At 26.2% G+C, this 16,167-nt stretch overlaps 1 protein-coding gene across 8 annotated transcripts in view; it reads left to right on the forward strand.

The window, feature by feature from the left end:
• The first annotated feature begins 1,115 nt into the window (after positions 1-1,115).
• Positions 1,116-16,167, forward strand: part of LOC124431399 (prolactin-releasing peptide receptor-like) — a 21,225-nt gene continuing 6,173 nt past the window's right edge. Inside the window, exons 1-3 of one of the 8 annotated variants that reach the window (XM_046979274.1) lie at positions 1,116-1,687; positions 8,357-10,532; positions 14,180-14,472. In XM_046979274.1, the coding sequence (XP_046835230.1) occupies positions 9,576-10,532; positions 14,180-14,425 (1,203 nt within the window). In that variant the 5' untranslated portion in view covers positions 1,116-1,687; positions 8,357-9,575 and the 3' untranslated portion in view covers positions 14,426-14,472. Of the gene's footprint in view, positions 1,688-2,169; positions 2,265-8,356; positions 10,533-14,179; positions 14,476-16,167 lie in introns of those variants that run through there. The other 7 variants (XM_046979273.1, XM_046979271.1, XM_046979279.1 and 4 more) reach the window with 7 other exon arrangements.

Raw genomic sequence — 16,167 nt, forward strand, 5'->3', positions numbered from 1 at the left:
TTTTTCTTTTCGTCTTATTTTTACTTCGAAACCTCGAAAAGTGAACAAGTTTGTCAGCGGTTTATTTCGTAAGAAAATAATGCTAACTTTTGTTTGGATTGGACATAGTATTTAATTATTTTTTTTCTAAGAATATTTTTCTTTGGTTTTCTTTTTTTTTTTTTTTTTTTCTTACTTGTTGTTTATTGATATACATATATATAATAATAATATATTAATAATATATATATATAATAATATTAATAATAATAATAATAACATTATTATTATTATTATTATTATTATTATTATTATTATTGTTATTATTATTGTGTATTTTGGAAAATTATACATGAATTCAAAACTTTTGAAAACTTATCTGCGAGCGTTCCGATAATTTTAATGCTAGGAATATCATTTAAAATATTATATATCTTATTTCATATGTTCTTTATATCGAATATGAAAGAAAAGGAAAATAAAAATAAAAATATTATATACAAGTTTTCCGTCAAAAAAAAAAAAAAAAAAAAAAAAAAAGAAAAAAAGAAAGAAAGAAGGAACAAAAAAAGAAAAAGAAAGTAAATAAGAAAATTATGATTAGCCGATGAATAGTAGAAGATTATAGTCTATATTTGTATAATGTAACATAACGATAATAATATAAAATTCGTATAATATAACGTAATATATGATAATGATGTATAATTTCTTTTTCTTTCTTTCTATTTTTATTTTTTATTTTTTTTTTATTTTTTTTTTTTTATTTATTTACATTCATTCATTTATATATTATCTTTATATTGTTATTTATATTATTATTTATCTATCTATACTCTTGTATTATTATTTATATACCTACATTTTTTTTTATTATTATTTATATATTCCATTCTGTGAAAAAAAAAAAGTAGTTAAAACTAATTCTTATTACAAATTAACGTAAAATTTGTTTTCATCCCAAAAAAAAAAAAAAAAGATGGACTCGTCCCACTTTTAAAATCAATAGCTCATATATATATATATATTTGTATTAAAAAGAAAACAAAAAAGTTTATATACGATTATTTGCGTTAGTAAAAAAAAAAAAAAAAAAAAAAAAGAACAAATGAAAGAAATGAAAAAGAAAAAAATAAAAGAAAAAGGAAGGAAATAAGTAAAATTATGATTGAATCGATATAGAAGAGGACTTGTAGAAAATCACAGTGGTACATTGGGATGATGGTGAGGAGAGAAGTTTAAGAAGAGGTGGAAGAGGTGGAGGAGGTGAAGGGGGAGGAATTGTAGAGAATGTATAGAGAACGATTACGCATGCGTAGAAAAACGGCGCGACGACACGCTCCGTCGAGAGGTTTCAGGCGAACGAATTTTCCGTTTTCAGTCGCCGACGGAAAACAGCGCGCGTCGGCCGCGATCGCAATTTCGATATCTCGCGTTTTGGTGCTGTGTTTATATAACGTGAATAACATATATAAACCCAAATCCCGATCATATTTTCTTAATGAAATAATGTAAAACGTAAAGAAAAAATATTAAAGATTTAGGAGCAAAGGAATTATCGAAATTCGATCATCGAATAACGATCGATAAAAGAGATCTTTCGTTGATCGAGTTACGATCGTTCAAAAAAAAAAAAAAAAAAGAAAAAAAGAAAAAAAAGAGAAAAAGGCGGAAAAACGAAATCAAAAAATAACGAATAGTCCAGTGGGTAAAGTGAATCTTTTTCTTTTTTTTTTTCTTCTTGGGTTTTTTTCTTTCTTTCTTTTTAATTCCGTGAAAAGGATCGAAAATAAATTGAATTAAGAAAAAAAAAATAAATAAATAAATAAATAAATAGATAAATGAATAAATAAATAAATAAATATTGTGCCCTCCTCGAAGTGTGAAGTCGTCGAATAGAATATCGATGACGTCGATCAATCGTAAAGGATCGATACTGTATCATACGTTTAATCTTTTCAAATTATTTTTTTTTTTTTTTTTCTTCTTTTTTTACAATTCTAATTTTCGTTATATTATATAGCGTTTAGAAGAAGGAACCATTCATTCGATGTATTATACGAATTATCGTATATTTCAATCGGTTTGAGGTGTCTCAGAAGAATTTTGAGATATGAATTTCTTTTTTCTTTTTCTTTTTTTTTTTTTTTTTTTTTTTTTTTGGTAAAGAAAAATAGAGAATTTTTGTAGAGATCGTGTTGATTGTTGACGGTTTTGGTGAAAGGCAAAGAAAATTACAGTGTTGCTCGATGCGGATCCTTCAACAGGTGGCCGAAATAAACGACGTAGGGTGTGTGTGTGTGTGTGCATGCGTGTTCGTATGCGTGTGCGTTTGTACGCGTTCATTTTCGTAAAAATTTAAATATCCTGAGATTTTTTCTTTTTTTCTTTTTTTTTCTTTTTTTTTTTTTGTAGCGAATTCAGCATTATTTTTAATATTGTTATTATTATTGTTATTATTATTATTATTATTATTATTATTATTATTATTATTATTATTATTATTATTATTAATTTGGAGTTATATTGATATTACAAAATACATGGAAAATGATTTAACATAATAAACGATTAATATACTTTTAATTAGAAATCTATTGATTAGAAAAACCTTAGAATCAAATTAGATAACATAATAATATAACTTTAATTATAATTTTGTGTAATAATCAAATATGTATTAATGTAATTCAATTGATTACATTTATGATTGAAAGAAACAAAATTTTTTTGTATTTATTTTTTACTTTTTTCTGTTTCTTCTTTTTTTTTGTTTTTTTTTTTTTTTTTTGTATTTTTATTACGAACCAACTCGTGATAAACTTTAGAGTCAAGTAAGATGGTGATAATAGTAATAATGATAATAGTAATAACGATAATAATAATAATACAAATAATTTCATTAATAATAATTTTTTTTAAGTGATATTAAAAATCGTATTACTTTTTTACGTTTAGAAGGAAAATTTTGTTAAATTTTTATTATTCGATTCGATTGATTAGAAATTCGTAACATTACTAAACTAAAGAGATTATCGTAATACTATAATATAATTTCGTTAAATTTTAATTATAAATAATTGAATGAAAGAATGAATAATTATTGAATATATATATATATATATATATATATATATATATATATATATATAAATTCGAATTCACACGATAGACACATAGGTATATACATATATACGTACATATATTATGATAATAAATATAAATTCACAATTAAATTTTAAATCGAAATAATAATAGAAAATCGATAATTTCTGTGAATGAAATCTTTTAAACATAAATCTTTTAAACAAATATATATATATATATATGTATGTATATATATATATCTCCCATGGAATCGATAAATTCGGGAACTCGTTTGACTAGGATCATCGGAAAAGAGATAGAGAGACATATAGATAATAAGTCAAATGGACAGAGAGATAGACAGATAGATAGAGAGAAATAAAGATAGAGATAGATAGAGATAGAGATATAAAATCTATAATGATTTATGCGATTCAACCGAACACTAAAATTAGACTTGAACAAGAAAAAGAAATAAATAAACAAATAGAGAGAGAGAGAGAGAGAGAGAGAGAGTGTGTGTTCTTCGTTTAACTTTTTTGACAGATAACGAAAGAAAGCTTTTCGAGCTTTTAACTTTCATTTCATTTCATTCTTATTACATTTCGTTCTTATTATTAATTATCATTGTACAATAAAGAAATGATAATAATAATCTGCATTTCTCGAAAAATCGTTTATTTATACTTTGAAACGAAAACTTTCAAAACTTTATGTAGAATTCACATATTATCGATAATTTGTAAAATTGAGAGTATAGTTTATCTCTCTCTCTCTCTCTCTCTCTCTCTCTCTCTCTCTCTCTCTCTCTCTCTCTCTCTTTTAATCTTTCATTGTTACTCTTGATTATTTGACTTGAATCTATTACGTTTATTAACGATTTAACTTTTCATTAATAATTGATTTTCTTTTTTACATTTTTTCATTCCTTTCTGATATATATATATTAGTCAATTTAAAAGAGAAAAGGAAAAAGAAAAAAGAAAAATAATGATAAAATAATGATAAAAAGGAAATAAAATATAAAACGTTTCTTTTGTTCATTAATAAACACGTTCAATGATTCAAAAATCTTGAATAAAGATCTCTCCTCTCTCTCTCTCTCTCTCTCTCTCTTTCACTCTCTTTCACTCTCTCTTTCATCCTTATTATTGAATATTTGTTTTTCATTTCTTTCATTCAATGCGATTCAACTTCTCGTATTAAGTGATTTTCATTTATTCATTCTTTCTCGGATATTCAAAGGAAAAATAAAAAAAAAAAAAAAAAGAAAAAAGAACAAGAGTAAAATAAAAAATAGAAAATTTCTTCATTCTTTACTGAATTTGTTCAGTGATCCGAAAATTCTGAACAAAGATTTCTCTCTCTCTCTCTCTCTCTCTCTCTCTCTCTCTCTGTCTCATTGTTACTATCGACTATTTGATTTTTGTTCCATTACGTTTACTACGATTACAATTTTCCGTATTAGTATTTCTTTCTCTTTTTTACATTCTTTCATTCTTTTTACATTCTTTCATTCTTTTTAATTCAATCAAAAATAAAAATGGACAACAAATAAATAAATGAGAAAAAGAAAGAAATAACAAAAAAATTGAACGTTTCTTAACTCGATACGAAACTCATTCATTGACGTGAATAATGAACATTCTAAATAAAACTCTCTGACTTATCTCTCTCTCTCTCTCTCTCTCTCTCTCTTTCTCTTTCTCTCTTTGTCTCTTTTCCTCTCTTTCATTGTTATTATTGACTTTTGACTTTCGTCTATTACGTTTAGTACGATTCAATTTTCCGTATCAGTGTTTCTCTCTCTCTCTCTCTCTCTCTCTCTCTCTCTCTCTCTTTTTCTCTCTTTTCGTTCTTTCATTCTTCGTAACAAATCCAAACAAAAAAGGGAACACAAAAAAAGAAAAGAAACCAAAAAAGAAAAGAAAAGAGGAAAAAAAAAAGTAAATAAATAGAGAACGAAAAGATGAGAACATTTCTTCGTGCGTTATTCAACTCGTTCAATGATTTGTAAAAAAACTTGAATTAAAGTCTCTTTCTCTCTCTTTCTCTCTCTTTCTCTCTCTATTTTTCTCTCACTCTCATTGTTATTATTGACTATTTGACTTTGTTTCTATACCTTTTTATTACAATTCAATTTCGCGCCAGAATTGTTTTTCCTTCTTCTCCCATTTCACTCCGTCATTCTTTCTGATGCTGATCAATCAAAAAAATAAAAAATAAAAGGAAAGTAAGAAAAAAAAAAAGAAAAGAAAAAAAGAAACAGAAAGAAAAGAGAAAAGAAAGGGTAAGGGGGAAATGGATAAACAAATGAAATCAAACGAAATGAAGTAAGAGAAATTAAAAAAAAAAGAAAAAAAGAAAAAAAGAAAAAAGAGAAAAATAGAATAATACCTTCATTCAATATTCTAATTCATTCAATGATCTAAAAGTTACCTTTTCTCTCTCTCTCTCTCTCTCTCTCTCATTGTTAGTATTGATTATTTGACTTGTGTCTTATACCTTTTACTACGATTCGATCCTTCGCAATCGAATTTCCCTTCTTCTCCTTTCTCTCATTCCGTCATTCTTTTAATATTAATTAATTGAAAAAAAAGAGAAAAAAAAAAGAAAAAATAAATCAAATAAATCAAATAAATCAAATAAATAAACATAAAACGAATAAAATGAAATAAAAAATATAAGAAACATAAAAATAAGAAAAAGATAGAACGTTCCTTCATTCGTTATTACAATTCATTTAAGGATTTGAAATTCCTAAATTAATTACCTCTCTCTCTCTCTCTCTCTCTCTCTCTCTCTCTCTCTCTCTCTCTCTCTCTCTCTCTCATTACTATCGATTATTTGACGCGTGTCTAATTCCATCTATTATGATTCAACATTTTCCCCTTCCCATACCTCTATTAAAATTTTCTTTCTCTCTCATTTCACATCCCATTTACGTTCTTTCATTCTAATGTGCTAAGCAATGCGAGGAAAAGAAAAGGAAAGAAAAGAAAAGAAAAGCAAAAAAAAAAAAGAAAAGAAGAAAAGGGAAACATAAAAAGAAAATAAAAGAAATAAAAGAAAAGAGAAAAAGGAAGGAAGGAAGGAAGGAAGAAAAGGATACAAATTTTACGTTTCTTCACTTCGTTAATGAAAACACGTACTACGCATAGATCTGATGCTCTCATTTCGAAATTAATCGGGGGAAGGGAAGAAAGAAAAAAAAGATTTCATATTGCACGTCACACGTAGGAGTGAAACGTGTGACGGTACAATAAAGTCTGCCGAATGAAAAGAGACAGATAGAGATATAGAAAGAATATATATATATATATGTAAATATTGATAGATAGATAAATATATAGATAGATAGATAGATAGATAGATGGATAGATAGATAGAGATAAAGAAAGAGAGAGAAAGCGAGAGCGAGAGAAAGAGAAAGAGAGAGAAAGAGAGAGAGAGAGAGAGAGAGAGAGAATTAGAATATCTATTTTTGAATTATTTTTCAATAAAATTTTTAATGTCCTGACCTCGAAGTTGTTTAGATTATATCAGTTCATAGTCAGTTTCCTTTGCTAAATCGTTTAAAATGAAATCACTCTCTCTAATAACTCTTTCCCTCTCTTTCTTTCACGTATAAGTTTACACTTATTTTCTTTCTCTCTCTCTCTCTCTCTCTCTCTTCTCTCTCTCTCTCTCTCTCTCTTTCTTTCTCTCTTTTTAACATACATGCACACACGTGTTTATTATCTCTCTGACAATAACTATACATGTGTTTTCTCTCTTTCTCTTTTACACGTAACTACTCAATATTTATTTTCTCTCTCTCTCTCTCTCTCTCTCTTTCTCTCTCTCTTTCATTCTCACATTTACATATATGTACTTATCCGTACGTTTTCTTTCTCTTTCTCTCTCTCTCTCTCTCTCTCTCTCTCTCTCTCTCTCTTTTTCTCTTTCTTTCTTTCATTCATTTTATCTCTTTCATTTTCTGCCTTTCATTCATTCATTTTCTCTTTCCCACCTTGTGTCTCTCTTATTCATTATTTCCTTTCTCTTTCTCTCTTATTCATTCATTTCCTTTCTCTTTCTCTCTTATTCATTTTTTCCTCATCCTCTCTCTCTCTCTCTCTCTTTCTCCCCCTCCACCCTCTCTCTATCTTTCTCTCTCTCTCTCTCTCTCTCTTTATTTTTCTATCTCTTTTTAACAAAAACACATGCTTTATATCTCCCAATTAAATACACCGATCTACACATATGTTTTTTACCACACACCATACCACATCACACGCACGCACGCACACACATACATATATATTCCATCTCTCTTTTTATCTCTTTATTTCTCTTTATTTCTCACGGTTAAGTTGTAAACAATACGTTAATAATGACAGAGAAAGAGAAAGAGGGAAAGAGAGAGAGAGAGAGAGAGAGAGAGAGAGAGAGAGAGAGAGAGAGAGAGTCAATTTATAAATATTTCTTTCAACGCCAGTCGAAGACAAGCATAAAACATCGTAAATTTACTATTGGCTTTTGATCATCGCCTTGAAAAGACGTAATTCAAAGTCGTATTCTCCTAAAAGAGAATACACACACGTTCTCTCTCTCTCTTTCTCTCTCTCTTCTATAGTAGTAAGCATAATCCTCCTAGTGCTTTCGTTCGTTCGTTCGTCGTGGAAGGAGACTCCGGGACCGAATAGGTTAACTCTTAAAGCTCAAGTTCAAACAAATATATCGATAGATAAAAGAACACTCGATCCTTTTCGCTCGTTAATACGCAACGCTCTCATGATTTTCGAGGTCATAAACGTTACTCGTGAACATTTTCAAAAGATGAGAAAGCTATTTACATACGTAATCGTTTGGAGCTTAGTTGAAAAAAGAAAAGAAAGAAAAGTGAGGAAAGAAAGGAAAAAAAGAAAAAAGAAAAGAAAAGGAAAGGAAATTTTAAATATTAGATTATATTAATATCAAATTATTATATATAATTATGTTTGATATTATTATGTATTATTATATATATAATATTAAAATATTTTTGATCGAACTGTACGAGATACTCTTTTGCTTTTTTCTTTTTTTGTTTCTTCTTCTTCTTTTTTTTTTCTGTTTCGTTTTAATTTTTACATTATTTTATTTCTTTATTATTATTATTATTATTTTTTTTTCACCCACTCAAAGTAAATTAATAATAAATTAAAACGTACGAATGTATTTACACACATATATATATATACATATATATATATATATATATATATATATATATATATGTATATATATATTATATATATATATATAGGAAACAAAATTTCGCGGGTGTTCGATAAAACGTATTACGAAACTAAGACGTTTGTTAACAAGAAAAGAAAAGAAAAGAAAAAAGTAAATAGATAAATAAAAAGAAAAAGATAAGAAAAAAGTGTATGTTAAAAAAAAATAGTGACGACAGTTCGATAAAAATTCTAACTGGTGACGACGATTAATTCTAAAGAACAAAATAAAAAAAAAGAATAATTGTTAGAAAACATTTCTGTGAACAAAGTGAAAAGATTATAAGAAGAGACAAAAAAATAAGAGATAAAAATTCGTGCAATAAAGAAAGACGCGTGATAAGTTTAACAAAAATTTGTGCAATAATGAAGACAACAAAGTGAAAAGATCATAAAAAAAAAAAAAAAAAAAAAATAAAAAAAAGGAAAAAAAATCGTGCGTGAAAAAAAACAACAAGAAATTCAAGACTTCGAAGTTCAAGATAAGATAACATAATTCTTGAAGTTAATTCGCGGAAAAAGAGGGACAACAAAATTTTTTTTTTTCATTCCTTTGCAAGAAGAAACAACAACAACAATAACAATAACAACAACAACAACAACAACAACAACAATAACAACAACAACAGCAACAATATTTCAAGAAAATTCGTACGAAGGTAGAAGGAGCGACAAATTAAAGAGAAGAAAAAAGAATTATAAAAAAGAAAAAGAATAAAATTAAATTAAATTAAATCAAATAAAACAAATACAAAAATTTATCGAGAAATTGAAACCTTAGAGGGTTGAATAGAAGATATAAAAAAGAATTAAAAAAAAAAAAAAAAAAAAAGAAAAAAAAAAGAAAAAAAAGAAGCTGGATAATAATAACAGCCGAGTAAAAGAGAGAGAGAGAGAGAGAGAGAGAGAGAGAGAGAGAGAGAGAGAGAGAGAGAGAGAGAGAGAGAGAGAGAGTATAGTGGTTAAATATAGCTTAAACTGAATGATTGATTACGAATAAAAATTGAACCGAGATATTAAAAGAGAGACATCTCCAACGATTATATTCGTCGTATGGTATCATTTTAAATACGTTGTGAGACGTATTTAAAAAAAAAAAAAAAAAAAAAAAAAAAAAAAAAATTGAAAAAAAAATTGAAAAAAAACAACCATCAAGAAGAAGAAGAAGAAGAAGAAGAAGAAGAAGAAGAAGAAGAAGAAGAAGAAGAAGAAGAAGAATATCAGGATCGATAACAAAATCGAAGGAAAATGGAAGGAAACGATAGTACGAATTATTGGCAAAATTTGAGCTTATCGAACGTAAGCCATCACACAGACGATCAAATAATGTCGAATCTAAGCGTACAGATAATATTCTGTATATTTTACGGTAACATATTTATACTCGGTGTATTCGGTAATGTATTGGTATGTTACGTTGTATTACGTAATCAACAGATGCAAACCGTAACAAATCTCTTTATAACGAACTTAGCGTTCAGCGATTTATTATTGTGCGTATTGGCGGTACCATTTACGCCATTGTACACATTTTTAGGTGGTTGGATATTTGGTAGAATATTGTGCCATTTGGTACCGTACGCACAAGGTGTAAGCGTTTACATAAGTACATGGACATTGACGAGCATAGCGATCGATCGTTTCCTTGTAATATTATATCCATTTCATCCGCGTATGAAAATTGAAATCTGTTGGACTATAATATTTGGAATATGGATGGTTGCATTAATGTTGACCCTACCATATGGGTTTTATATGCAATTCGAACCTTACGAGCCTTATACTTATTGCGAGGAACATTGGCCGAGCGAGCCTTTCCGTAAGGTTTTCAGTTCATTTACAACGATATTGCAATTTCTCGTGCCCTGTTTCGTAATAACACTTTGTTACATATGCGTTTGGATAAAATTGAATGATAGGGCAAGATTAAAGCCCGGTAGCAAAAGTAGCAAACGCGAAGAAACGGATCGTGAAAGGAAGAAACGTACGAATAGAATGTTGGTAGCTATGGTAATAATATTTGGATTCTCATGGTTACCATTAAACATCGTTAACATCATCAATGACTTTTATCCGCCCGCCAACGATTGGTCTTATTACGGATTGTTCTTCTTTATGACCCATTGTCTTGCTATGAGCAGCACCTGTTACAATCCATTTCTTTATGCCTGGCTCAACGATAATTTTCGAAAGGAATTCAAACAGGTAAGTTCTCTAACATTTCTCAATGGGAGTTACGAAAGTATTATTAAACTTCGTTTTAAAATATTTCTATCGTAATAAATCTCTGATAGCCCTGCTCTCTACCCTATTTGACCCTTCACCCAACACCAATGCCAACGCCTCTTACTCTTTCTCTTCCTCTTTCTTTTTTCTTCTTCTCTTCTTTTTATCTCTTCCTTCTTCTCGTCCTACACATATCCATGATAAAAATTTTTAATTAAATCGAAATTAAGACTCGAAATCGATTTTCCTTTGTTTTTTAACTTCATAATTTTTATCTCGTGCGATTTTTATTTATTTTTTATTTCCTCTTCCTCTTCGTCTTCTTTTTCTGTTTTCTCTTTTTTATTTTTTCTTTTCTTTTTTTTTTTCTTTCTTTTTTTTTCTTTCTTTTCTTTTCTTTCTTTTTTTTTATGGGATGAAATTAATTATATCCCGGGTAAATAATTGTTTAATTAATTCGTGAAATAGGGTGCTTTTATCTTCAATTAAATGTGAAAAATTTTCTTTCTAATTAAATGTGAAAGATTTAAATCTTTATATATATATATATATATTTTTTTTTAATTTATTTAAATCTTTTTATATATATATATATATATACATTTTTTTTTATACAAGATGATTACTGATAGACTGGATGATAAAAAATAAAAATAATTTTTATAAAAATATGTTTTTTTAATTTTTTTGTTATTTATAGACATCATACGTAGCCATTTTTATTTTCAAGAGATGCTATATAACCTAAAAAAAAAAGAAAATAAAAAAGATTGAAAATGAACAAGTTATGACTTTTTCAAACTTTTCAGTTTTTCATTGGTCACCTTTTATATATTACATATATATTTTATAAAAAAAAATATATAGAAAAAGATTTAAATATATTATATATATATATATATATATATATATATATATATATATATATATATATATATATATATATACACACATACACACACTGTACAATATAATTTACGAAATTGGGAGCTAACATAACAAATTACTATTATAATAAATTACTATTATAATAAATTCATCATTTATTATCATTAGAATCTAACTTTTTCATTGTTTCTTGAGATTTTAATATTTACTTTTTTTTTTTTATTTTTTCTTCTTTTTTTTTTTCATTACGGCCTCGACTTAATTTTATCTTGGATAGATAATCTCTCTCTTTCTCTAATTTTTAATGTAACAGAGATTTTAATCTTATAAAATTAATATGTAAACGTATTTCTTTTTATTTTATTAATTAATGATTTAATTTAAAAGATACGATGTTGATGTTTGCCTTTTGATTCCTTTTTGGTGTTTTTCTTTCTTTTTTTTTTTCTAATTAAATGGGAAAGATAATTCATAAATAAATACATATGTGTATATATTTTAATAATGGTTTAATAAATTAATTCGTTATCGATTATGTTATGTATCTCTTTTTATTGTTGTTTTTTCGTTCTTATTTCTTTTTCTTTCTTTTTTTTTTTTCGAATCAAATAGAAAAGATAATATCATTAGTTAGATAATAATATTTAAAATATTGAAAAAGAAATTATTCGTTATCGTTGTTCTTATCATTTGAAGAGAATTTGTTAATACCAAAGATAAATTGAGATAAATTGAGATAAATTTTCTATGATAGAATTATTTTAATACCAAATTCTTAATTAATTCGAAATGAAAATTATTGTTTCTATTTATTATAATTTCATAATAGCAAACGAACTTTGAATATTGCGTGCCCTTCTAATTTCATTCATTAAAGACAAATTTTAAAGAAAAATTTATATATTAAAAATTATTTATAGCATTCATTGAAATTTATTTTATATGTTTTTTTGTTTTTTATAAGTCATAATATTATTATTATTATTATTATTATTATTATTATTATTATTATTATTATTATTATTATTATTATTATTATTATCATTCCTTTTTTCTCATACATATGTACATTCATGATTAATTTTTGTCTTCTTAATTTATTAATCTATTCTTTCTATTTATTTATTTATATTATTTTGTAATTGACATTTTCGTATAGTAACTCGTAAATATCGATATTATCTTGATCGATCGATTTATTCCTTGAATTTATTTTCTTTTTTCTGTCATCGATCTTTCTAAATCGTAATAGAAGGGCAGTACTGCTGTCATCAGGTGAAATTTGATATCGATCGAGAGTATATTGATGCCGGTCGTTACATCGATGCATTGTTACGTTTAATTACAAATTTTGATGATCGAATATCCGTACCTGAAGGGTAGACGTGCATGCAATTAACCGTGCGTACGTTATCATCTGTGATGTTACTCCTAAAATCTATACGTATATAGATAAATACATAAAATACACGAGTATATACATATAAACATTGTTGTCAATTGAAAATTATTCAAGATGCAAATATTACATTACGAAGAGATTATTGCAAAAAAAATGTGTGTATGTATGTATGTATGTATGTATGTATATGTGCGTGTGTGTGTATTTATGTATGTGTGCACGTACATATGTATATGTGTATAATTGTATATGTGTATAAATATGTATATATGTATATATGTATATGTTTATGTGTATATATATGAGAGAGAGAGAGAGAGAGAGAGAGAGAGAAATTTTATATAAATTTTATATAATTTTATATAAATAAATTAAGGAATATATGAAAGTGATGATAAAAGAAAAAAGAAAAAAGAAAAAAAAAAAGATAGAAAGAAAGAAAGAAAGGAAGAAAAGGAACAAAGTAATTCGATAAAAATTTCATTAGTATTTTAATATCACTTATTGGAGTATAAATACGTAGATAATACAGATTTAGTTTAAAAACGATATGTATGTATTTTTGTATGTAGGTTATAATACGTATTCACGTATTCACTAACGTATACAAACTCTCGAGACTTTAATGATAATAAACATTACTCAAGGGTATAGGATTCTAAACATCTACTGCTTAGTACAGTCCGAGTTACCGTCGAGTATAGACGTAACTTTTCAACGCCATTATCTTACATACCCATACAGAATTGTTATATATCATATATATAATATATATAATATATATAATATGCTATATATAATATATATATAGTACGTATGTATATATAATTATTTTATTATAATATTTATTGATAATAGAATTATTTATTATACTGATTAATATAGATATATTATAGAGTATTATTAATAATAGTATATATAACATACTATGATAATGTATCATAGTATATTATAAAATAATATATATATATATATATATAAATTATTATAATAAATAATATTAATATATCAATATTAAATTAAATTAATTACAATTCATATTACAATATTACATTATTATAAATATATATTTTATTATATATATTAGTCACGAAAATTATCATACGTAGCAGATTGATATTACATTTTTACGATAGAAATTTTTGTAACGATACATATAGTGTGTCTAGAAAAAGAAAAAAAAAAAAAAGAAAAAAAATAAAATAAAAATCTTTCATATACATACCACATATACATATACATGGAACGTATACTACGTGTTGTATAACGATAACGTTATTGTTACCTTTTTTTTTCTTTATACTTCACGTTCTCATTTTTTTCTCTCTACTTTCAGGTCCTACCATGTTTCTCAAGGACATCGAGGAACAGTACGCCGAGATTAACGGAGGGTTGTAGAAGTGAGAAACTCTGCAATGGAAATAATACCGTACAAGAAAGTCTATTACCAAGTCAGGCGATTAAAGTCCAGGTGTCACAGGGTTGCGAGATGATAACCTTGAATCCAACTACGACAAATACTTTAAAGGATCAGGATCGTCGTTCGAGCACGTCCAAGGATTTCGAAGATGCTATTCTCTAAAAGGGATCATAATCTTCGTTCAGACAGCTGTACTTTTTTCAATTTTGGTTCGTATATGCATTCAACATATACCTTATATGCATGTACATACGTACATACAAAAATTTTATTTCGTATATGCATTCAACATGTATATACACATAAACACACATACAGACAAATAAACGTATAAATGTATAAACATATAGACTTATACAAACATATACATGTACACGTAGAGCGAATACATAAAAAACTTTTTCTCTATTTCTCTTTCTCTCGTTCTTTTTCGTTCTCTCTCTTTTTCTATCCCATTTATTTTCTTTCTTTAATCAAAAATTTTAAATAATCGTCCTCGGCTCTTTTGATAATTATTTGAAAGAAAATCAAAGAACGAATCACAAAAATAATTTTCCCCTTTTCGCATAAACGATAGGAAATGCATTTTTCACGAAAATCTTATGTTAGTAATACTACGCGAACCTTTTTTATATTCAAGACTTTTCTCTTTCTTCTTTTCCTTATTGCTATACGTTTACAACGCTGATAACGTAAAAAGCTTTGAAATTTCTTAGCAATAAATGTCTTCCTCACCTCTTCACCTCGTTTTATTTCTTTATTTGTTTTGTTTTTGTTCTGATCTTTTTTTTTTTCTTTTTATTTTAATTTTATTTTATATTTTTCTTCTCTGTTTCTTTTCTTACCTTTCCTATCCTTTGTCTTTATCGTTTCTATCCTTTGTTATTAACGTTATCTCTATGGTTCCTAAAACAAAGTATTTTTTATTTATTTCGTTTCACGCGTTTTTAATAACGCGTACTTTCATTTAATTTTTATTTCATTATTACATGTCGCATTTTAATATCGTATAAGAAGAATGGAACGATCGTTCGAACAGTTTTATTTCGATTAAAGAGAATTAGAAATTTGACGATAATTATTTCTATCTTTTATTTGTTTATTTATTTATTTCTTTTTCTTTTTCTTCTTTTTCGAATCTTTTTTATTTATTTTTTTTTTATTTCTTTCTAATCGTCCATTTTCCACGATCAATATATTTCGTTTTATTCGCGAATTTTTCATTAATCGTAAGAAAGATGTTTTACTTTTATTTTTATTTTTTGTTTTTTGTTTTTTTTTTTTTTATTGGTTCATCTGTTTTACTTCACGTCGAACGTATTTCCATTTGTTTAGACTTTGTTTTAATAATACGTTCCTTTTTTTTTTTTTTTTCTTTTTTCTTTATCAACCGTCTGCTGTTTCTTTGCTCTTTTTTGTAATAGCTTTTTTATTCGCGATTGAAATACGAAACATGATTGAAATATTCGTGATCGAGATTTTTTGGATTGATCGCTGAAAAGAAATAATAGTTTCTGTTTCTTATTTTTTTTTTTTCTTTTTTTTTTTTTCATATGCTATTTTTTATTTATTTCATTTTATTTCATTTTATCGACTCATTCGTTTTCCAATGTCAAATGAATGATAAATTTTACGTTCGACGGGGAGACTTTGTCGTTACTTTTTCTTCATTTCTTTTTTGATTTCTTTTTGTTTTCTTTTTCTTTGTGTTTTGTTTTTCTCTTTCTTTGCTTTTCTCTTTCGAATTATCGCATTAAATTATTTTTGTAGTAAGTTTTAATCTATGGTATCACTTTTTCCCTCTGTGTTACCTCGTAATTCCTGAATTTATCGAGGGACATTAAAACGTTTTAGTTGCCATTGCAAATCCCGACGATCCGTAGTCAATCTTTTTATTTTTTTTT

The sequence above is a fragment of the Vespa crabro genome, chromosome 21, assembly GCF_910589235.1.
Source record: "Vespa crabro chromosome 21, iyVesCrab1.2, whole genome shotgun sequence".
Lineage (NCBI taxonomy): Eukaryota > Metazoa > Arthropoda > Insecta > Hymenoptera > Vespidae > Vespa > Vespa crabro.